Source organism: Pocillopora verrucosa, chromosome 1 (genome assembly GCF_036669915.1).
Source record: "Pocillopora verrucosa isolate sample1 chromosome 1, ASM3666991v2, whole genome shotgun sequence".
NCBI classification, from domain to species: domain Eukaryota; kingdom Metazoa; phylum Cnidaria; class Anthozoa; order Scleractinia; family Pocilloporidae; genus Pocillopora; species Pocillopora verrucosa.
In genome coordinates, this window is record NC_089312.1 from 19125817 (window position 1) to 19148342 (window position 22526).

The window sequence follows — 22526 nt, forward strand, 5'->3', positions numbered from 1 at the left end:
TGTACATGACAGTATTATTCCTCTAAAAAGTAGGGTACAGTACAAGGCTCTTAACTGACATTAAATAGAGTAAGCTTAATGCTTTACTAGTGACAAGTGGTCTTGATTCTTTCCTTTTTGTCTGATATGTAAGACATTTTGTTATATATTTTCAGATTGCATCATCTTTCAGAGATTTGTCCCTATTTAACATCTTCAACCTGTCAATAAATATTTTACGTGAGGTAACAGTTTCTCTATAATCCATTATATTTTTTTTCCATTAAGATATGACTGTTTAGTTGAACTCTCTCATTATTAAACAAAAGCGTATTGTATCTTAAATTATTTTTTGAAGGCCTATAACAAACAGTTGAACTTACAAGATGGCAGTCAGGTTTGTTTCTTTCATTGTTTTATTCATTGTTTTACCACTGATATCATCTATTAAATTTTTGAGGAAATGTAAACATAGTGGAGGATGATTTGGTGTTACAAGCTCACTATTGTTCAAAGGGCTCTTGAGGTTGATGTTTTATTAGTGGACAGATAAGGGGGGGTGTAAATGAAACATTTTTGTTTTTCTTGACTCCCCCTCCACTCCCCCTCCCTCTCCCCCTTCCCCTGTTTTTTTTTCTTGCTAATTGTCTCCTTTTAGTTAAAAAAAATTCAAGATTCCAATAGAAATGCTTATTACTAACTCACTAAAATTACACCTGCATTGTAGGCTACCATTATTGATACGCTTAAGCTCTCTTTCTTCTTCAAGTTACAGATAACAAAATCTAATCAATTTCTGCTCCACTAAAGCTTATTTGTTCTTTTACAAATTAACATGTGCTATAGATGCAGGTGCATTTTCATTTTTCAAGGGTGTGCTGTCATATGAGTTTCAACTGATTACCATAAGCTTACAAGTGTCATTGTTAATGATTTGTCATAATGTTATTGTCCCACAGCACAGTCTAATGAGTTACCTCCTGCAACTCACATGTAACTGTCTCTCATTTGATTTCATTGGCACTTCCATGGATGAGTCATCAGATGACCTTGGCACAGTCCAAATACCAACCAGCTGGAGAGGAGGTACAGAGCAGTTGTTTGTTTTTGGCAGTATGATAGTTGATAGATCATGTGCATACATACTTGACCTTTGGACACCCTAGTACTGGAGGTTGTCATTTTGGGGAAGAAAGATTTGTTTTAGTGTTCTTTCTTTTGTTAATTACAGTCCTTTAAAACTTTGACTTACAAATCATTAATATTTGGAATCAACAGTCAATTTTTCAAAATGTTCTGTCGTGTTATCCCATTATCTCTGCCCTCCTTTGAGCCATTGAAATATGGTGCAGGGTAAATGTAAACACAATGTACCTTAATTTATAACATGACAGTGAAAAACCACCCCAATTCCTTGACTGTGTGTGTAGCCTCATCTGTAAATATACTCTTTTTTCTGCCCACTCTGATTCTTATTGAAAATTCTTCTTAATACCATAACTACAGATGACTGTAGATGGGAGTGAGCAGCATTAAAAACAATCTTGTACTATGTTTTGGTTTTGTTTGACTCGTACTTTTACTGAGTAGCTTTTCCTTACATTTTCCTATTTAAAACTCTTGGGTTCAAATTTAAGGTAATTCTGTGCTGCCTTTCACTGTTCTGATTTTTGTTTCTTATCCCTTCAGCGTTCTTAAACTTGGCCACTCTGCAATTATTTTTTGATTTATATAGAGCTCTCCCAACTTCACTCTCTCCTATGGTAAGTTATCTTTTTATAGGATGTAAAATGAACTTTTCACAAGATATGCAAAACTTTTCTGAGGTAATAAAAAAACTGCGTTGAAATGTTAGATATGTAACTGTAAATGGCTGGCAATTGGTGGTTTTGAAATTATGGACTTTTCCAACATTTCTGAGAATTACTGTGTAATAGCCAGGGCAATTCTAATGACATTGAGTGACATCTCCAAATCATAAGTAAATATATTGCCTAGATGTGGCTGTACTAGCAAGTATGCACAAAAATACAGTTTTATACTAATTATTAAGTTATATGCTATTACTTTTAATTTGTTCGCTATAGCCACAGCACTAACTGTAATACAATCAAGATTATGAAACTTGTTTATACACATATAAGTGCACACAGATGTGTAGTCGTGCACTAAGCAATATATTTCAGTTATAATGATAGTACTTACTGTTACACAACTATACTTGTAAAATTTGATTATATCTTGCAGGCCCTTTCATGTTTAGTCCAACTAGCATCCATCAGAAGATCATTATTTAACAATAATGAGAGAGCAAAGTTTCTAGAACAGCTGGTTCAGGGTGTTAAGGGAATATTGGAGTCCCCTCAAGTATGTTTTTTAGATGACCATGAACTTGTATGTCCTTTAGTATTTTGTAAAAGTATTACATGTTAAACTTTTTAATTCTTTACTTTTCTGTGACTTTCATTGAAAAATGGTAAATTTTAGTTCACTTTGTAAATTCAAAGAAGTTTCTTAGAAATTTCAGGTTGCTTTTAGTTTTTTTCTGGCACAAATGTTTAGGCAATAATTTGCTTTGAACAATAATTTACCCCAAAGTGTCTAGCAAATTACTCTCCATAAGAGATTTTATTTATGGCACTTTTGAGAGAAATTTTTCTCTGTTCAGTGAAAGTTAGCACATTTTCCTTTACTTCAAATTTAAGTTAATATAAAAAAAAAGGCCATGAGCAATAGTAATGTATCAAGAAGACCTTAAGGAGAGACCAGACTAAACACCATCCCTTTTTCAATAGATGTATTTACTGGAAAGATTCTCTTTGGGTAGTGCACAAGTAATCAAAATCAATGTTCCAGTTTGAATAATTTATTGTAATTCAGGGATACTGGAAAAATTAAGGGCTTACTACTCAATTTTTGAATTTTACTGTAGTCTCTTTCTGATCCAAATAACTACCATGAGTTTTGCCGGCTGCTTGCAAGGCTGAAGTCGAATTATCAGCTTGGGGAGATCGTAAAAGTGGAAGGTTATGCTGACTTTATAGCACTTATAGCAAAGTTTACAGTGACAAGTTTGCAGGTAAGACAAAACAACGAATCGTTCAGTTTAGTATAATTATTTATGTCATAGTGTCAGTAGCGTCACTTCCTCTAACCATGTTTGTCCATATTAGCACTTTTGGAATTTTCAATTATGTAGTTGTCCTTGTGAATAAATTTTTTGAGTTTTGAGATCTGTTCTGCTTCTGTGCAAAGTCAATATTGTTGTGTGACTGTGTGTCTCAGGAACCAATAGGAATATTGAAAAAGCCTCACACTTTGTTAGCCTATTGTCTGCTGAGCGATAATGTTCAGTTTGTGTGGAGGTCTGCAGTAAGACAGAGGCTGGTAATGCAGTTAAGTAAACATGGTCAGTTTTCTGTTTAAAGTCTTACATATGCCTGTCAAAAACAAAAACTGCGAAAAATTTTGTTATTTTCATAACCCATAATTTATAAGCTGTGATATATAGGTTTCTCTGGTTTCTTTAGAAGTAGTGTGCATAGGGCGATTTTTCCGGAAGGCACCATATTTTGTTGACAGTAACCTGGGATGGGAAGGGATGACTTTCAAGGCCATAAGTTGAATGTCATTCAAATAGCTAGACATTGAAGAAAACTCTTCCTGATGCATTTTGTGCTTTTTTTTTCAGATGTGGCAGTTTGCTCCTAATAGTTTACATTACCTTTTGAGTCTGTGGCAAAGGATGGTTGCTTCAATGCCCTACGTGAAGAACACAGAACCACACCTTCTAGTAACTTATGCCCCTGAGGTATTATCCTCACACATAACAGTTTACAGTTTGTAATCCTCAGTAGTCAAAGGAGGCTGTTTACAAATGGTCTGGTTTATTTTTGTCTTTTCACTTCTTGTCTATTGTCAGGTCACCAAAGCTTATGTCACGTCACGGATGGCTTCTGTTGAAGTTGTTATTAGGTAAGGTAGGAGATTGTACAAAGCGCTTTTCAAGTCAGTGACGTTAAACCAAAACCAAAGTGAATACGACAGCCAATCAGAAGTGAGGAAAATACCCTCAAGAGCCAATGAAAAATCAAAGTAAAATTAACCAAACTGTCTGAAGCAGAATGGTGACAAGAAGCAAGAAAAATATCAGATAGGAGGTGTTCTTTGATGTAACACCAAATTCTCAGAGTTGAAAGTATAAACAGTATATGGGAGACATTGTTGAGAATTCAGTTTTAGATCTCTATTCTCACAAAGAATTGGTTTTTTTCTTAGGGATAGTGCTGAAGATCCACTGGATGATTCAGGCACAGTTCAACAGCAGCTGGACCAGGTAACGTGACTGTCTTATATAAAAATACTGCAAAACTACAACTTACCTTCTGGCCAGCTTCAGTCATAAAGGGAAAGAGATTCTGATCTCAGATGAAAATGTGTACACAGGGATTGCCTTATAGATGTCAATCCACTGTGTAAGCAAAGGTTTCATTCCGAAATTTATTGACAATTTTTTGGGCACTGTTACTTATTAATGCAAATTTCTAAAGACAAGTGACAGTTTTTTCCTGGCCTACAGATAGCGGATGCTAGTCTAGGCGGCCAGTTAGTAAAATTCTAATTACAAACAACTTATAATTATAGAACTGCAAAATTCATTACAATTCATTAAAATGGATGATATTTTATTTTCAGCTTTCTATATTTGGGAGATGCGATTACGAGAAAACTTGTCAGTTGCTAATTTCACTGTTTGACCAATCAGCTCAGCGATATCAAGAACTAATACAAAACAATTCTGCTTCAACCACGGACCTGGCCATTGAGGAAGGTATCAACCGATGGGTGACAACATAACTGGAAACAGTATTACAATATTTTATGCGTGATTTTAAATAACATGTAAAACTGGTGCCAACTTTTTGATTCAATAGATGCAAAACTGCCCTTCGCGCGCAGTTTGCTTCTTTTAGTTTTAGTTCTGGGTGGCTCTACAGTGTATAGAGTACTAATGAAGACATGTGCGAGTAAGATGTCTTATGGTAATGTAGCTGATGAGGTCGTATGAAAGTAAGGGTAGAGTAAATTACTGTGAATATATGAAAATCATAAAATCATCTATGTGAACTTCTGATAAAGACGTGAATATGAAAGCGACCATCTGCACCGGTATCTCAGAGGTCATGGGTTCATGGGTCCAAAGCCCGTATAGGCCTGAATTTTTTTCAGGCCTCATTTTTACTACTGCTCAAGTAGTGTTCAACATTGCGGAGGTCGCTTTCATATTCATGAGAGAAGGGTGTTTCGTGAAACGCATGAGAAATTTGTAAATTTTATATTTTAAACCAAGTATGTGACTATTAAGTAAGTTATTGGAAGTTATTTTGCGTCGTAATTTTGCTTTGTATCGGTAGTTAATAAAGTGTCTTTTTAACTTAACTGTGAGTACGAAAGTTTCTTTTGAGAATTTTTGTTTTGATTAGCTTTCATGATTAATTAGGTCTCGGTACGATGACACATTGTCGAAAATCCCGCGATAAACCATTATGAACCTTTGCCTTTGTTCTCCAGGTCGCCTTACATGGCTTGTGTACATTATTGGCTCTGTTATTGGAGGTAGAGTGTCTTATGCAACAGTAGATGAGTATGACGCACTGGATGGTGAGCTTGTGTGTAGGTAATTAGGCTGCTGCTCAGTTGTTCCTATTATCGTTGTCATGTTATTCTAGTTAACATCCTACTCTTTGCTCCAGTAGGTAGGCAATGTTTTGGTAATAGTGGAAAACTTAAGTCTAAGTTGAACTGAATGGAAAATTCCGTCAGGGTTTTGTCATCGATGGAACACACAAGTAGAGATTATATACTTTACTTGTTGTATTCTATTATAACAGAGACCTAATTCTTTGAAACGGAATCAAGGTGAAAGCTTCATTTTGGTACACTGTATTTTGTAACAAAGATTATTGTCATGTACATTGTAGTTTTTCGATGCAGGTAATCTTTATTTAATGATTCAATGGGCTTGACCTTATATATTTTTTTTCAACACCAGGCTTTTGGGTGGTTAAACGTTATTTGTCATTGGGCAAAGAAATCGTGAATGTTAGGCATGAAGAAAGTTATAATCGCTACTATTATTATTTTAATTATTATTATTGCAATTTCTTGTCCTATTGTGCAAAACGCAGAGATAGAGACTAGAAAGCTTAAGAGAGGTATTTCAAGTGAGGACTGAATTATTTGCAAACAGTATAACAATTTTTAATTAGATAAATTTTTAAGTAACAATGATAGCAACAATTATAGGAAGAGTAACAGGAGTAATAGTTGATTGTGTAGTCTCTTTGTTTGGCTTAATGTATTCCTGAAAACGATGGTTTGAAGGTGACATTATTGACTGACATTTCGACGAAAAAGTCCATTTTTTTCGTCTTCTCTCGAATGTTGTCGTTTCGCAGCTCTACCGTGGAGCCACAGAAATTCTCTGTGGTGAACTTAGCCTTTTTAAGGTTCATATGTCAGTGACATGCGCACAGCATACTTCTGTGATCGGTAATTCGAAAGCGTTATGTGCGTAAACAGAAAAAGAGATCAGTAAATTTCGAGCTCGGTAATGAAACAGAGAAAGATGTTTTGCGACGTTTTGGCGAATCTGATTCCCCATGAGTGGTCGATCCTCAATCATTCGGACGACCTGACCCGAAGTCTTCACTTAACTCTCAGGACAACTTCCTGCCTGTCAGGATGTCGAAACGTTAGTCACTGGTACTGGTAAATGTCATATTCAGGCAGGACTCCCCTCACCCGAATGATCATTGTATACAGAGCTTTTTTTTTTCCTTGCTTTTTTGTTTTTTATAAGGGTATTGCAGCTGATGAATCTTACAGATTCTCAGCTTTCGCAACGAGGAAGTGAGAAGTTGGAGCTGGCCATTCTGAGTTTCTTTGAACAGTTTCGGAAGATGTACGTTGGAGATCAAGCACAGAAGACATCTAAGGTGAAAAAGAAATGAGTTTCCTTACACTCAAGGCACTCGAAAGACACTTCACTGTGTCATAAATTCAAAAGGATCACTTCATCACGTCTGACATAACCATGTTCTTTAAGAGAGTATGTTTCTTTATGTAAAGACTTGGTTTTTACGATTTTAAGTGTATGTAAGTCCATGGTTAGCTCAAACTTTTTAAAGTAAAACACGTCATAGTTGAGCTGAGTTTTCAAAAAGGAATCAAAACTCTTAAGGCAAGAAAATTTTGATCAAGCCTGGCGCGGTCACCAAGTAACTTTTGTTCTCTTTTAACAAACAGGTTTATAGGCGACTTTCAGAGAGACTTGGCCTTCACGATGAATCAAACGTTCTGAGTGTCTTTATGGGGAAAATGTAAGCGGCTTTTGTTGTTGTTGTTGTTGTTGTTTTTTTTTTTAATTCTCATTTCCATTCTCCTCCCTTCCAGCGAACTTTGCTTCGCACTCGTTAGTGTGGACCTTTGGTGGGTCGTTCCAAGCTTTTCGCTTGTGTGGGTATAAATTAAACCCTTAGTAATCACAATGGCCACCGAGATGTCTTATCTTGTTTTTAGAATCACGAACATGAAGTTCTGGGGCACCAGTGAAGCCATCATCTCTAAAACCTTGCAGCTTCTGAGTGATCTATCCGTTGGATATCCTTTTTAGCGTTGTCTACCAATTCAAGTTTATACAACTTAACAATAAGGTTATAAGCTCGAGATTTCTATCGCTTGATAACTGATAAGAGTGATGCCCCAATCAACTATAGTGCACAGAAAAAGAGAGTGAATAACAAACTATGTTAGTACGTATCTTCTACTTGTTAGCAACAAGAAAGGCTCGTGTTTTTGTTGAATAATGATTCAAATAAGATCACGCTACGTGCTACTCTCTTTACTCACGATCCTTTACAGAATAGATATAACAATCGTGATACCCAGTTTCAATATCAAGCAAACTTGATTGGTTATCTTTATGAGCGTTTATTTTACAGACCTTTAGTTTCTCAGAGCTGTTGAAATCAGCTGGTAATATTGATAAAATGGAAATCTTGCCAACGAAGTTCAAACAAATTTTTATTTGGTGTTAAAATTAAGAGCGAGTCTTGAGTCAGTCATTTGAATCAGGGCACATCTGTGAAACTTTACATGCCTTCGTGATGTTAATGTTCTTGAGTTATTGTTTTTTTTTCGCAGGTTTATGCATTGCAAAAGCAGTTAGCGCAGCGTTTTCATTTTCAAGTTATTATAAATATATTATTATAACGTGTTTTATAATTATGCCTTAACATGACGTAACTATAGCAGCGCTCGCAAATTGGTGAAGTTGGATGCTGTACAATTTGTGCTCAACAATCATACGGTACGTTTGTTTTATGATGTGAGTTTTAGTCTGACTCATACAGACCAGTCCTTTTTTCTGACTTAATTCCTCTGATTTACTGAAGCTGTTGTAATTAAAAACAAATCTTTTGTCGGAAATTACTTTGATTACAGCTAAGAAAGTCATGAAAATAAACTTGTTCTCTCTGTTTTCCCTTCCAGAGTGAGCACTTTCCATTTCTGGGATCGCACGCTTCTCGAGCGTACAAAGACATGCGCAGTAGAACCACATTTTATGTTGCCCTTGGCAGATTGTTGATGGTAGACTTGGGCGAAGATGAGGAGAAATTCGAATCATTCATGTCTCCGATTACAAGTAAGAACTGATTTTGTTGTTACAGTGAAACAAATGCGATAAAAGTGCACATAAATTCACCCATCCTGTGCTGACATTACCAACAAATAGGTAAAGTTATAAAGGACACCCACGTTTTGCGGGAAACGCTGCAAGACTCTCTCGATCGCGCTGTTCCCTTTTAAGATTCCTAGTACAATAACCAACGGCATAATGAACTAGATGAGATCTTGCGCAAATTTTGACAGATTGTTATCTTCTCAATCTCGTTATCTGCCACATCACTATTTATCTTTCTTTCTATTCAATTAATTTTTTTTAATTTTCAGCCACAATGGACTCAGTAGCGAGTCATTTGGTTTCTGTTGGAAACAATGCTTTCCAACAAGAGGAGACGAAGGTATTTTCGTTTTTTTTGATATGTTCTGTTAAGAAACCCATTTGCACCTAAGGCCTGTTTCCAGGTTTGATTACCGTATTCAAACTTGTTGGAAACTGTTCTTGATAAGAGTGATGTACACTACTTCAGAAGTAGTGAAAGTAGAGCCCTAAGAAACTGTTTAGTTAATCTGAACGCCACGAGCATGATATTCAGTTTTGATCGCATGGTGTAATGTAGTTACCTGGCCGAGGGTAGCCCTGAAAAGGACGGCTGTTTGCCAAAAGAAAATCGTGATCGTTGTCGAATTAACGATTGTTTGTCTGTGTTATGTCATAAGTCTGGTTTTCGAATAGTTATGGTTGTCTTCTTTTTGCAGCGTACCTTGGTTGGTCTCTGTCGAGATATACGCGGACTCGCTTTTGCGTTCAACAGCAAGTCCAGTTATATGATGCTCTTTGATTGGATGTATCCTTTATATGGTATTGGTTACTGCGATTTTCAGTTGAGTGAGGCGCGGGAAGTTTGGCGTTAAAATCGTGTTGTTGTCACGGGTAACTGGCTCCGTTTCCAGGGGCAACGTGTCGTTGAACCTCTTTTGGCAGGCTCTCATGTTTGACAGTTGGCGACGCACACCTCTTGAGATTCGGTTACCACTGTAAACGAGGAAAGGTTACCCGTGACAACGCCGTAATTATCGGTCAAAATCCGGTCACCAAACTTTTTCTGCGTCTCACTCAGCTGATAATTAACAACTATTCACTGAAGTGAAGGTGGCTTGGTGGCACTGAGGTGAATAGTTCTTTTAGTTTGTACTAAAAAAGTGATTATATCTCATTTATTCCTGCAACAATTAGAATATTTTCGGGCGCAAATCCCCTGCGAGGTACTCAGTGAATAGCACTGTTTTAGGTTATAGTAGCCGTGACTAGTCCAACGAAACATCAGTACAGGTTCCATTTCAGAAGAATAACCTTAACTAACTCAAGCTATCCCACATACACGTCTGTTCTCCTGCGTGCGATCGAATGGTGGTATCACGATCCTAACGTGTCCACACCAGTGTTAAAACTCATGGCTGAACTTGTGCAGAACCGTTCACAGAGATTACACTTCGATGTTTCCTCGCCAAATGGAATCCTACTTTTTAGAGTGACCAGTGAAATGATCGTGGCTTACGGTAATTTATTCTGTATCTTTTACTTATTTCCTGTTCTCAAGGAACTTTTTGTGACAGGAAGTAGTAAGGAAACGTCCCAATGAAGGAGAAAGATTTACTGATTCTGTTTAAACAACCTCACCTTACTTTGATGAAAGTAATAACTCGTTCTTAGGCTCGATCTTTGAACTTAAGTAAGATGGTGGACTTCTATCGAAACTTTCACCTCAGTGAATAGAACATTTCTGTGCTTTATTCAAAGAATAATTTGGTATATGTACTGTGTTTAGTTTAATGAGTTTCTTCAATGCACATTCAGTTCAATGTTGTCGAGCAGTCCCTAGGTGTGGTGTTAAACTTTTTGTAATGCCATCGCTTATTGAAAGAAAACCATTCATTTTTAGGGACACGAATCCTTACTTTAACAGACACGCCAGAGGACCAGATGTATAAATTAAAGTATCCTTTGATGCGTCGATAATTTTAGTCCCTTAAAGTCCGTTTAATGAAAGCATCGTATGTAGATAATAAGGAAGACAGCAACATCCTAATGCCAGGGGTTCACTCAGATTTGTCTTTGTCCTACGCTTGTGAGAAAAGTAATAACTACTTTCTTGATTCGACGACCGAGCACACAATTTACTATCTATTTTACTCGAAACGCCTCCCCCATCGCTGATCCTTAAAGTAAGTAGGACGCCAGTGATATGTGAACCTATTGAATTGCCCAGCTTTTTACTTACGAAATTCGCAAGGTATGACTTGTAAAACGCAGGCTTTTTGATCTATACTGGCGTAAGGAATCAGTAGATCAATTGGATTGGGGGGGGGGGGGTTAGGGGAAACGGGGTCAGTTGTTTGTAACCATAACGGTTCGAGGCTAAAATTAATAATAGGGAATTTCTTATTTCACATGGTAGGATATTTTTTTGTAGTAAGTACCCCGTAGTCCGGTCGCTCTTACTTCCCTATTTGTACTAGTATAGGGGATGAGTAGGGCAATGTGGCTCATTAGTTTGTAACCCTAATGTTTTGCTTTCTACTTATCCCTCTTGGACGCTTTCCATAACAATTGGCTTTTCTGAGTGTTCCTTGCTAATGACATACGGTGAACTTTCTTTTTTAAATTGGTCTCTTTACTCTTAACTGAGTAGACGTGACTTAAAGCTAGAACTTTAGTCATACGCGAAACTGTCACGGCTTAGTGTAAAATTATCATTTCCAGAAGCTTATGAAGATGAGTCATGGGAAATTCTTAATTTTCATCCTTGTCCGTTAGGGTATATCTTTAAACTAAGTGCCCGGTAGTGCGGTGGTTGATACTTCCCTTTGAACCCTGAAGTGCAGAGAGTTATACTTACTATTGATTGCCATATTCAGGTTAAAACAAAAACAAAACAACAAAGACAATGTAACACTGGAAAACTTAATCCGCCATCTAACTCACTTAGCCAAGAGAAAGTGTTTCTTTCATCCCTAACTATCCTGCAGACTCAAAGGAATCTCGATTTGCTTCTCCATTTTAAAGGCTGCCTTGTGTGGCGGTTATGTTAACTTTGGTGTGTTTGGTTTGTACGGTGACAATGCTTTGGAGAAAGCGTTGAAAACGTTCGTAGAACTGTTATCTTCAATTCCTCACAGCAATTTACTGGTACGTTGTCTTACTGAATTGTTGTTTGATGTACTTACTGAATATCATCTTATATGTAGCTTGTATCAGGAAATACCTCCACAAAACTAAGAACGAAATATTCAGGGTACACAAACAATGGCTTAGCTCCTATGAAAACCATTCAGGCCCTTCAATGCGTTTTGTTCTCCATAAAATGATACTGCCAGCGTAGTAACACAGTTTTCTCTTACAGGAATATCCTAAACTGAGTCAATCATATTATGCTCTGCTGGAGATTCTAACGCAGGATCACATGAATTTTCTTAGTAGTCTTGAACCTCAAGTAAGTAGTCATCCATTGGGTTTCGCAAGTTTTTTTTTTTTTTAATAACAGGTAGAGTAAATGGTGAGCAATTTTCAGTTGACTGAGAAGTAATCCGGAATTTCACTAATTTTGCACCATTACGCTCTGCAGTTGGTTCAGAAAACTCGCACCACCCTCTCGACCAAAATCAGATGCAACAAAAATCGTGACTTGGTAATCCGCGTTTCCCCGCACTGTACGCAGTTGATATCTTTTAACTCAATTTTCTAGTCGGCCCCCTTGGCATATTTTCCCCTGTTCTGATTGGACGCGTTGTGATTCCTTTGGTTTACGACTCAAAATACATTTTAATCGATTTTAAGGCGCCCTTAATCGGGCATACCCTGTATGATAACATCTCACGGAATTTGCTATGCAAACCAGATTTGAAAGTGATTTATGCCGTGAATTTAAAACGATTCTTTATTCATTTTACAGGTATTTATGTATATATTATCCTCCATATTGGAGGGCCTAACAGCTTTAGGTGAGGAAGTGCTTTTTGTTGTTACTGAAGTACGCGTAGTGCATCCAGTTTTTACCTGTGCTATGATTAGTTAAAAAATGCGCAACGTCGTAATGTATTCAATTCCGTTTTGGAATGCGACGTTCTGACTGCACACTGCCAGCACCCTTCAGGCAATGAGGTGGACCGGTAACGCGTCTCTTTACGAAACATTATAACCTGCTGTGATTGGCCAGTTCTCATCAGCTGTTATGGGTGCATGGCACAAGTGTGTGCCCTCAGAGTTTTGCTTTCGCAAGACTCTCCTTTTGCTAAGTCTTGGTTGTTGGGATCCATGCGTCTGGGATTTTTATTCCACTCATGGTTTTGAATCGGGTAGGATCCTATGTGAATCGCGCGCGCGCAACAATTGACTGACAAACGATTATATTACATCGGCGCATTCACCTCAATAGATCACCAGAATCCAAGAGTTGACTATGTTTTCTTTTTTCTTGCAAGACATTATGGTCTGCACAGGATGTTGCGGCACACTAGACTTCATAGTGACTCACTTGTACAAAACGTTATCCAAGAGACGGAAGAAAAACTTAACTGGTATGGAACCGCAACCACCATGTTTACGAATATTAGAGTCACACCCGGAAATGATCCAACAGGTCAGTATGAGCTAAGTGTTCTGGTTTTCTTGCTTGATTTCTGTTCTTCTTAGAAACAAGCGGGAAGGAGGTGGATAATGGGTGGGTGACAGTTTTTTCGTCAGAAGGGAAGACCGTACAATTTAAAAAAGATTCAGAAATTAAGCCACCATAATCATACAAAGATGTGATGATATGACGAGAGCCACAACCTTTTTTTAGTCCTTTTGCAGGAGGATCACCTGTATATTTACTGTATATTTAACAAAGGATTTTTTTTCAGTTTACTTTTTGTATACTGCTAAAACATTTTCGATCAAACACTATATACATATATAGGAAAAACTGTTGAGGTTCAATACAGATAATCAGAGGATTGTCGTTGAATTGTAAGGCGATTTCAAGTAGACGGTTATGACATTTCAAAAGGTGGTTTAGTCTTATTTTATTTTGTTTTCTATTCCCCAGCCAAAAATCTCAAATCTCTTTTCCCCGCACTAAAATAAAGGCAAGGCCCTCAGACTAGAATTCCATAGGAGAGGGTATGTTGACGGTGACCGCAGCTCGTGTTTGTTGGTTTGATTATTATTTTTTTTTACTTTAGATGCTGTCGACAGTATTGAACATTGTCATGTTTGAAGATTGCAAAAACCAGGTAATTATAACATCTGTTATAACCTTTGCACATCGTTCTCTCGGCGTGCTTTCGGCTGGCAACTCTGGACGTTGAAACATCACAGCGAAATTGATTTCTTTTCTCCCTTTGCAGTGGTCTATGTCCAGGCCCCTCCTCGGCCTTATTCTGCTTAACGAGAAGGTAAGATAAAAGTCTGAGGTGCCGGGTTTTTTTGTCAAGCGAGCGTTCGTAAACTTAAGCCGCCATCTTAGATTTTTAAATAGAAGAAAGCTGGGAAAAGAAACAGGTCACTTCCAAGAGAGTGGACGACAGGGAAGAGGAAAGCAGCGATTAGGGGGGAAGGGGGAAAAAATACGCATTCCCGGAGAGTTTCTGAAACAGAGCCTCTGATTGGTGTGGCGTATTTTCCCTGTTGTGTTGCTTATTAATCGCCTGCCAATTTCACAGAGGTTGCCTGTGGAAAAAGTTTATCAAAGGTGAAATTTATTAGTTCTTTTTTCCATTGTTTGTGGAAATATCTGAAGCGGAACGTATCAGGAGGTGCTCTCATTTAGAAGCCTTTCCGGGAGGTTGAGTGCTCGGTTTTGCCCGACCCTCGCTCTCCCCGTCTTCTCTTTCACTAAATCAAAGATGACGGCTCAATGAACGATCGCGAGCTAGAGAAAAAGTGAGAATTCTTTTTGATTGTTCACTCATTGTATCCGATTGCCTTTCATTACGAGTGCCTCTCTGTTCTTAAAGCAAAAGGGAAGTCATCTTCTTTTCATCATTTATTTTCACTCTGTCGTTTTCAGTTATTCCTCTACCTTGAATCCTTTCAATTTTGTCTATTTAAATGTGACCTGAAATTAATACATATTCCAATAAACTTTTTGAAAAATTCAAAAGGATTGGTATCGTTTCGTGCTTCAACCTTGTTGATTCGACTAGATCTTCAAGGCCCGTGGTGTTTTGAGCCTCACTCAAGCTTGTTATGTTTTTCAAGAGTGGTCAGTCTCAAAATGCTCCTTTCTTACCAGGCAGACAGGTACAAATACGGTGTGACAATGATCTAAGAGCGGTCCGATCGCATGTAGGGATGCCACTATAGTCAGACTTGGTCCCAAGGACTTACGATTCGACACCGTGTTTCTAATGCAACTTTACACCGGTAAAAAAACGTTTGTGGTTATTTCAGTATTTTCAAGAGCTACAGCGGAATGTTATCGCGATGCAGCCACCGGAGAAACAAGAAGATATGGCGCAGTGTTTTAGAAATCTTATGGACGGGGTAGAACCATCGCTCATCACCAAAAACAGGGACAGGTCAGTACTTTCGAGAACAACAATCGTATGTAAGTTTAGATGACCAGGTTGAAAAAGTGTCCATACGATGAGTTGGTAATATGGAATGACTTCGTTGAAACTTCTCGTGAAATAAGTGTGTTGAATGAAAAAAGTAGATTAAATTTTGTTATTTGATACAGGTTCACCCAAAACTTATCAATATTCAGACGGGAAGTGAACAACTCACTGAAGGCTTCAAGCAATGGAGGAGGCACAGCAGGCAAAGTGGATGGAGGGGTGGATATGGTGGCGTGATTACAACTTTTGCGGACCGACCAACCGGTCGATAAGTTGATCATCACTTTCGCGATAATCATTAGGAAAGCGCGGTAGGAAGGAAAAGATCGGGATCAATCGCATCCAATGGAGACGCGGTAGTCAGGACTTGTGTTTGTTTCCTGAAGGGACCAAGTAATTACGCAGAGAAAACAATAGCTAGAACACTAAATTGCTCCATCACGAGCCGCTGGCCTCGTAGAACGTTTGATGCAAACGGTGTCCTGTAATAGAACATTTATTGCTCTGCCAGGTAGCGCGCAGTTAAAAAAGGGAAAACGAAAGGATAGCCAAGCTTTCCTTGACGCAGAAAAGTAACTCAAAATAGAATCGTATGTTTGATTGAAATACGTAGTGTATACTGTTTAGAAAAATTAGCTTCTGTAATGGAATTTTTCCTCTTAATTCGAGTAAAAGTCAGAAATCTTTACCGCACCCCACTGGGGAAGACAAGCATGCGCGTTTCCTGGATCTGCCTTTATTTCGTCTCTCGTAAAGACTGGATGAAATTTGATCATTTCGACGTGGCTTTTCCCAGAGAGATGTAAAGGTTTGCTTGCAAAATTGTGCCTGTACTTCAGTAAATTAGGATTAAATAAATGTCTCCCTTAAGTATTTTCTAGGAAATAAAGAATATCAGAAATCTTAGTTTACAGTTCATGTCATGACTCAAAAAATATTTAATAGGACGAGATGGTCACGTTATTTTTATGACGTCATTTAGTGCCGTGAAACGCCGAACATTTAATGCACCCACATTTCGGTCAGAAGTGTTACTAAGCAACGTGTCATGTAAGTGTGATTATGCTGAACGCACTCTTCGTATTGATGTCCGTTTCTAAAAGGACGGGAATGACTGAGAAATCCTCCGAGTTCTTCCCGATTTTCATATATATTTAATAATGGAAGTGAAGGGAGTGCTAAGTAGCCAGTGAAGACTTAAATCAAGATAGAAACTGTTTTTTATAGGAACAAGCTTACCTCCGTTGACAAGAGTTTTTGTCCAAATGGGATATTACCATTTCTCTCAGTACGTGCTCTATGATTAGTCAATTTTCGGGCCGTATATCACTGTATGGCTCGGTAAAGTGAAAAGTTTGTTTGAATTTTAATCTTCCCCCTCTATTTGTACCCAGAGATATGACGAACATGTTACTGACCTCGTTTTCTTGGTCCGCACTGTAAGTTATTATACCTCGTTTTTTCCATTCAGATTAACGGCACGCCCGCGAATTATGGCAAGCGCGTTTCCCACTTGGGCCACAAATCTGAGCTGGAAAAACGCGGTCCTTGACTTTCATTGGGGAGCTAGATCTCGGTTGGTAAGAGGTATTTCTACTTAATATCACATGGACACTCTCCATGACAATTGGCGAACATTCCTTTTTTTAAATAGGTTTGTATGCTCCTGAAGAACTCAACGCGGCTTAAACTTAATACTTTATTCATACACGAATCAGTCACGGCTCAGTGGAAAATTATCATTTCCGGTAGCAAATACTTTTAAGATGGGTCATGATTTGAAAAGGAGACCGTCAGACGGTCGAAGTCCCCACGCTTTGAAGAAATGTTTGGTCTACAAAGCCACGATCAAATCTGAAATACAATTTTCCATGATTAAAATTTCTATAGCGTCAAATTAAAATAAAGGTAGTCATTGGAAATCCCTGAATACGCAAATATTGTCTCCTTTTCGTTAAGAATTTTTATATTTAATTTATAGCAACGATTTGTTTTCACAATTACTACACCTGAATTGAATTTCTATCTCATCAAAGACGCGAATAATCGATAACATATACTTGTGAAGGTAAAGATGCTTTTGTACAACGTATTAAGATCCATCCCTCCGTTCACTCGTCAATACTGAAGTGGCTTAAACTACTTGCTGTAGCGTTTACACGGTTCACATTGCTCTGCACGTATTGAGCATGAACTGTCTCCATTATGCACGCGTCCATCAGCGCAAAAAACCAATAACCATTCACCACATATCGACATCAAAATAAACTTTGAAACCTAGAAAAAGGTGTCAGTCGATTTAGACTCTATGTACAAGGAAGTGTAGTGTCCCAACCATAACGGTCTGTAGTTCTTTCTGTCGTTTGTCCTGCAAGTCGTGCGTGAACTGTTAAGAAATAAAAAAGAGAGTAAGCAAAGGAAAGTAAGATTACAACACCGGAAAATGGAGTAACTTTATTTGATTTTGCTTCCTTTTAAGTACAAAAATATGTTAAACTAGGCTTCTCTCTGGAGCTTTTTCAATAATCTTAAACTTTACCATAATAGCGCCGTGGAATCATCAATCGCACATAGTTGATGAAATTGATGACAAATTCAATTCATCATGGAACCCTAGCAGTTCTATAGTAGCGCTGTCCATTACATTTGTCTCATTAAATCCCTATCAAGAGTAAAATCATCTCAATGTATTATCTTGCTCGTAAACGTCTTTTATTTCCTTTGCATGACGCGGAGGGAGGCGGAGTAGAATTAGGAAAGGAAATACAAGGCGTTTACATTCAAGTTGCATTTTCAGAGGTAGCCTCGTTTGGCTAAATTAACGCGCATATATATGTTACAAAGCTCTTAGTGTTGTATATCTTAAATAAACTTCTCATAGGGAGCCATGGGATTTTAGCTTTAATAGCTGGACCATTATTCTCTAGAATTTACTGTCTTAGAGTAAACCCTTTTAGAAGTATAAATATCGTTTGATCTCGTCAGAATATAAATGATTTGTTTCCTTTTTTAGTCTTCTTTATCTTGAAAGCGGATTCACAAATATTACAGTGAACCAAACATAGCAAACTGTGCCTAAAGATGGCAATTTCGATTTTTCTCCTTGATGGTTGACAAGAAGCTCCTTAGCTGTGATTAGCTACATCACTTTTGTCGCTCTACTTTAACGAATAAAAGGGCAAAATGAATATCTGAAAACCACTTAAAAACGCTCCAAAGTCACTTTAACCATTTCTTAAGATTGACCAAAAAGTAATTTCTTTCCACCGATATCAGGACATCTTCAAGTAAAGTGGCGACGGGAAGAAAGATAAATATCAATCAATTATTTATCTTATTGCTGAAATTATAAGAATTGTGTAAAAGATAGTGCAAAGAATTTATATTCAGATCTAGGAAGTGAAACTGTTGAAGTAATTAAAACGTACAAGTGTAAAAAAAGTGTCATTCGCGGTCTTATCGAGGGTAGAGCATAACTGCACCTTTTTGTCAGTGTTAGTTTTCTAGTACGCATTGAATGAGTCCTTGTAAACTTTAAGTCCATCTCCAAGAGACTCGTCAGGAGTTACTTGTTGTTGAAGAAGTGATGCATCATCTGATCCGCCGTCCACCATAAAATGCGCAACTGTGATTGGTTGAGTTGAAGGGTTTCCAGGCACGTAACCTTCCCTTTTAAGGTAATAAAAAAAAAAATCCAGGTATGAGTAAAAGCATATATAGTGGGTAGTAATCGGTAAGGAAAATATATTTGCCTTTTTCCAAAAATTTTCTTTAAGTTAGTTGGTGAGCATAAGGGGCTTGATTTGGTAACGGCTGAATTGATTATTTGAAGGAAAATGTCTCTATGGTACTAAGTCGTTGAAGCTAATCCTTACGCTAAACATTAAAAATTTGGAGGGTCACAAAAGACAAAATTACCTGAAATAGATATTGTTGACAAAGGCTTCTCTGCGTAGAGCTGTTTTAATCTGCAAGAAGGTAGAATATTTCAGGTAACTTTCCATTAAGGGAATCACTCATTCAAACACAAGTAAAAGAGCTATTAAGAGAAGGCAAAATATTCAAAGATAGAGAAACGCAATTCTGCCCATCTCCTTTGTCACTGCTTTCTTAAGGCAAAATGAGAGGATGTATTCTATGAAGTGAGAAAATCAATGTAGTAGCATTACCATTCTTCATTCTAAAAAAGAGCGTACGGCAATTGAATGAACCTACAATGAGTAATAAGGTACACAGGAACTGAAATACCGCAAGAACCACAAGGAACTTAAAGTTAAAGAAAACCACCTAAAGCAGGAGAAACGCGCGTGGACAAGTTACGATAAGGTTTAGGAAGTGGTGGAGTTTTCTTCACTAACTCGGCATGACTCAAAATAAGACAAAAAGCAATGAAATCTTAGATAACCTTGGATATTCAATTTATAATGACTCTGATTGTTGACTTACGGCAGTGGCAAGATTTCCCGCTAAGATCTGATAAGCAGCAGAAGCGTGATCGGTGAATTCTGACTTCCATGGCTGCTTGAGTTTCATTGTAATTTCACCTGGAAAATTTTCAAGCCATTAATTAGGAACAAGCGCACAGTTTGTATATCAACAAAGTCAGCTGACTTCTTGTTACCCATCTCTAGTTTTCCTCTAAGGTTGTGTCTGATCGTACTTTCGATCTAATAGAAAATTGCCAGCGACAGAAAAGCACTCTGAAAAATGATCTATAGTTAACCTAACTGGTGGGTAGTGTATCAAAAAACATGTGACTCGGGACTACTTACCTGGGTAGGGTGCGTAGGCAGTTCTGGGAGGATGCTGGGGTGGACAGGGGTTTGCGCACATTGGCATGACGGACGGGTCACAGCATCCTGCCATTCCCATGTCTGGCATGGGTGGGGGGATTGCACAAGGATTGTCGCATGTGGGACCTGGCTGACAACAGGCACCCGCTACAGGTGGGGGTGGAGGAGGGGCGAAGAAACTGGGAGGAGGAGGAGGTGGTGGGGCGCAGGGGTTGAAGCAGGTTGGTCCAGGCTGGCAGCAGTCATTTTGCTGTTGATCCATTGGCTGATCCATTTGTGGAGCTTGTTGGTCTGGTGCTGGCATGAACTGCTGTTGTTCTTCTGGTCCAGGCATGAACTGTTGGCCATCAGCAGCGGGAGCGTATCCAGCCATAGGTGGAGCCTGTTCCTGAGGATCAGGGGCTGAATCCTGTTGATCCGGGCACGGATTGTCACATTCGGGGCCTGGAGCGCAACAGCCGCGTTTGCTCGGCTCGGGCGCCGCTGAATCGTAAAGCATTGTTTTAATATAGCTCAACGGTTAAGGAACAAAGACCCGTACCAGCCATGCATGAATAACTTGTCATCGAACAAAACATAACAGTTTGTACATACCGTGCGTCAGCACAAATAACGTGAAGCACAACAGTAGCGTTGTTCGTGTCATATTAGTTGGTCAGCGGTCCGCTATGGGTAAAAATAATGGACAACCTAAGCAAACTGAGTATTGAGAAGCGATTTGAACACCAAGAATATAAATTATTTTTTTTTCCCCATTGTGAAACTCTAGAAAGCCGATGCTTCAAGGTCACTGGCGATTTCAATGTCAAAGCGAACCAATGCGTTCCACCAATCAAGAAAAGCACCTCAAGTACTCTTACATGTTCTTTAAATCACAAATTCCTCAGTTTCTAAGTATTATAGAATAATGATACGATCATAACTAAAACGTTTCGCGAAACAAGAGCGAATCAGTATTTATTCCTCTGCTTCAAATGTCGAATTCATTTTGGTCAAACAATTCCGGAAAGTTAATAGTTTAGCAAAAATGATGTCAATGAGAACTATAACCTTGCAGTCAAATTTTTTCCCTAAGTAAAAGTTTGGTTTTGAGGAAACGTCAAATACATAACTGAACCTAGCCTACAGAGAATGATTTGGCCTTTATCCTAATGGGTAAACAATCAACTCAATCTTAGTTTACTCCAAACCATAATCAACTTCAAAAGATTTCACAGATTCCTTCCAGCGCTTTAATTCGATTACTCTACTTGATTTTGAGAAAGTAGCATTTTTCCCGTAATGAGGAAGCCCTTGAATCTCATGATTGATTCCCTGAATTGTATCCGAATTTAAGGTAAAGAGAACTGAATTGCTAATCTCTTTATACAAATTAAAGTTAGGGTTCCCTTGTGCTTGCAGGAATTATACGTACTTGATATTAACAATGACGGATTGATAACTCCTTATGGTTTCAAGATTGTGATTGTTTCAACTTTAACACACGAATTCAAAATTTTCACCGTGAAAACTATCAGACCTGTCATGAAAACTGGCCCGCTCAAGAACCGGTGACTTCACCTCAATTTTATTGACATTGGACCAAATAAAATTGTATTTATGATTCTATCAGCGCTTAATTTCACAAGTAGAGAGTTCGAAGTGATATATTCTTTTAAGTTTGAAGCATAAATACAAAAGCTATAGCTTGAATAACTGAAGGAGTGATATTTTGTGTTTATGAGTGAAGTCACCAGTGCTTCGATCACACATGTCTCGTGGGGGCAAACATTATCCATGACTCACTCACCTTCGTTAAAATGACTGTACCTCAGGGCTTGCTTTAACGTCTTGAAAGAACAGGAAAACACTGTTATATTCAAACGAATTGGACGATACTTGCTAGCTATGTTATAAATGTCGTTCCCCTCTCCGTTTCTGACCGTGTAGTTTTGTTGACAAGTTCGAAAACTAAAGTCGGAGAGGAGCTGTCATCGACCAACGCCTATGCAGGAATAGTAGATAGAGAATTCGGCGGGCAAAACTTCCTGCTCTCAACCTGAAAAACACGGTCGCAAAATAATCGAATATTTTACCTTGAATCCCTGAAGATTTTAGACGAAAGATCACCCTAACCAAACTACGATCTCCGAAACGTTTATGAATTAAAAATTACCTAATTCCTGAAAGAGTACGTGAATCGCTGGTTTGGAACGCCGGGTAAGGATCACTACGTCAGTGAATAAACACTGATTTTGACAGGTGGTAATCTTGTATATTAAAGACAAGCTTGTCAATAATCAGCCAATAATAGCACGTGGATTATGCGTTACATCATTGACAGTTAATCACCCGTGACAAGTTAACAGGTATTTCTTGGCTTCCCCGAGAGTTTTCTGTTGAACTTAAGCCAAACTTACTGGGTTTGTTTTTATTTTTTCGTTTCATATATTTGATTGTCTGAAATATGTTCATTGGTTTTGTTGTTTT

At 38.1% G+C, this 22526-nt stretch overlaps 2 protein-coding genes across 2 annotated transcripts in view; one reads left to right on the forward strand and one right to left on the reverse strand.

The window, feature by feature from the left end:
* Positions 1-16170, forward strand: part of LOC131788723 (exportin-7) — a 22047-nt gene extending 5877 nt beyond the window's left edge. Inside the window, exons 8-35 of the mRNA XM_059105803.2 lie at positions 156-224; positions 338-376; positions 939-1065; positions 1669-1742; positions 2227-2346; positions 2912-3058; positions 3671-3790; positions 3902-3954; positions 4258-4315; positions 4675-4810; positions 5551-5656; positions 6842-6977; positions 7288-7361; positions 7561-7641; positions 8287-8350; positions 8533-8686; positions 8995-9065; positions 9424-9512; positions 10034-10224; positions 10608-10662; positions 11695-11854; positions 12069-12158; positions 12618-12666; positions 13147-13304; positions 13888-13938; positions 14053-14100; positions 15098-15225; positions 15387-16170. Coding sequence (XP_058961786.1) covers positions 156-224; positions 338-376; positions 939-1065; positions 1669-1742; positions 2227-2346; positions 2912-3058; positions 3671-3790; positions 3902-3954; positions 4258-4315; positions 4675-4810; positions 5551-5656; positions 6842-6977; positions 7288-7361; positions 7561-7641; positions 8287-8350; positions 8533-8686; positions 8995-9065; positions 9424-9512; positions 10034-10224; positions 10608-10662; positions 11695-11854; positions 12069-12158; positions 12618-12666; positions 13147-13304; positions 13888-13938; positions 14053-14100; positions 15098-15225; positions 15387-15501 — 2763 coding nt within the window. The 3' untranslated portion in view covers positions 15502-16170. The remainder of the gene's footprint in view (positions 1-155; positions 225-337; positions 377-938; positions 1066-1668; positions 1743-2226; positions 2347-2911; positions 3059-3670; positions 3791-3901; positions 3955-4257; positions 4316-4674; positions 4811-5550; positions 5657-6841; positions 6978-7287; positions 7362-7560; positions 7642-8286; positions 8351-8532; positions 8687-8994; positions 9066-9423; positions 9513-10033; positions 10225-10607; positions 10663-11694; positions 11855-12068; positions 12159-12617; positions 12667-13146; positions 13305-13887; positions 13939-14052; positions 14101-15097; positions 15226-15386) is intronic.
* Positions 16171-16949: 779 nt separating this feature from the next.
* Positions 16950-22190, reverse strand: LOC131788771 (uncharacterized). The gene is made up of 8 exons (XM_059105862.2): positions 22133-22190; positions 21847-21886; positions 20652-20723; positions 20037-20540; positions 19711-19808; positions 19183-19232; positions 18747-18933; positions 16950-17650 (listed from the first exon to the last, which is right to left on the reverse strand). Exons 3-7 carry the CDS (start codon positions 20701-20703, stop codon positions 18768-18770), a joined length of 870 nt encoding a protein of 289 aa, XP_058961845.1. The 5' UTR covers positions 20704-20723; positions 21847-21886; positions 22133-22190; the 3' UTR covers positions 16950-17650; positions 18747-18767.
* Positions 22191-22526: the final 336 nt, after the last annotated feature.

Excerpts from the sequence above, each read along its gene's own strand:
- LOC131788771 (XM_059105862.2), bottom strand. The coding sequence starts at position 20,703 with ATGACACGAACAACGCTACTGTTGTGCTTCACGTTATTTGTGCTGACG. Across the intron at positions 19,809-20,036 it reads TGCCTACGCACCCTACCCAG|GTGAAATTACAATGAAACTC; the intron begins GTAAGTAGTCCC and ends AAAATTTTCCAG. Across the intron at positions 19,233-19,710 it reads CGGGAAATCTTGCCACTGCC|ATTAAAACAGCTCTACGCAG; the intron begins GTAAGTCAACAA and ends ACCTTCTTGCAG.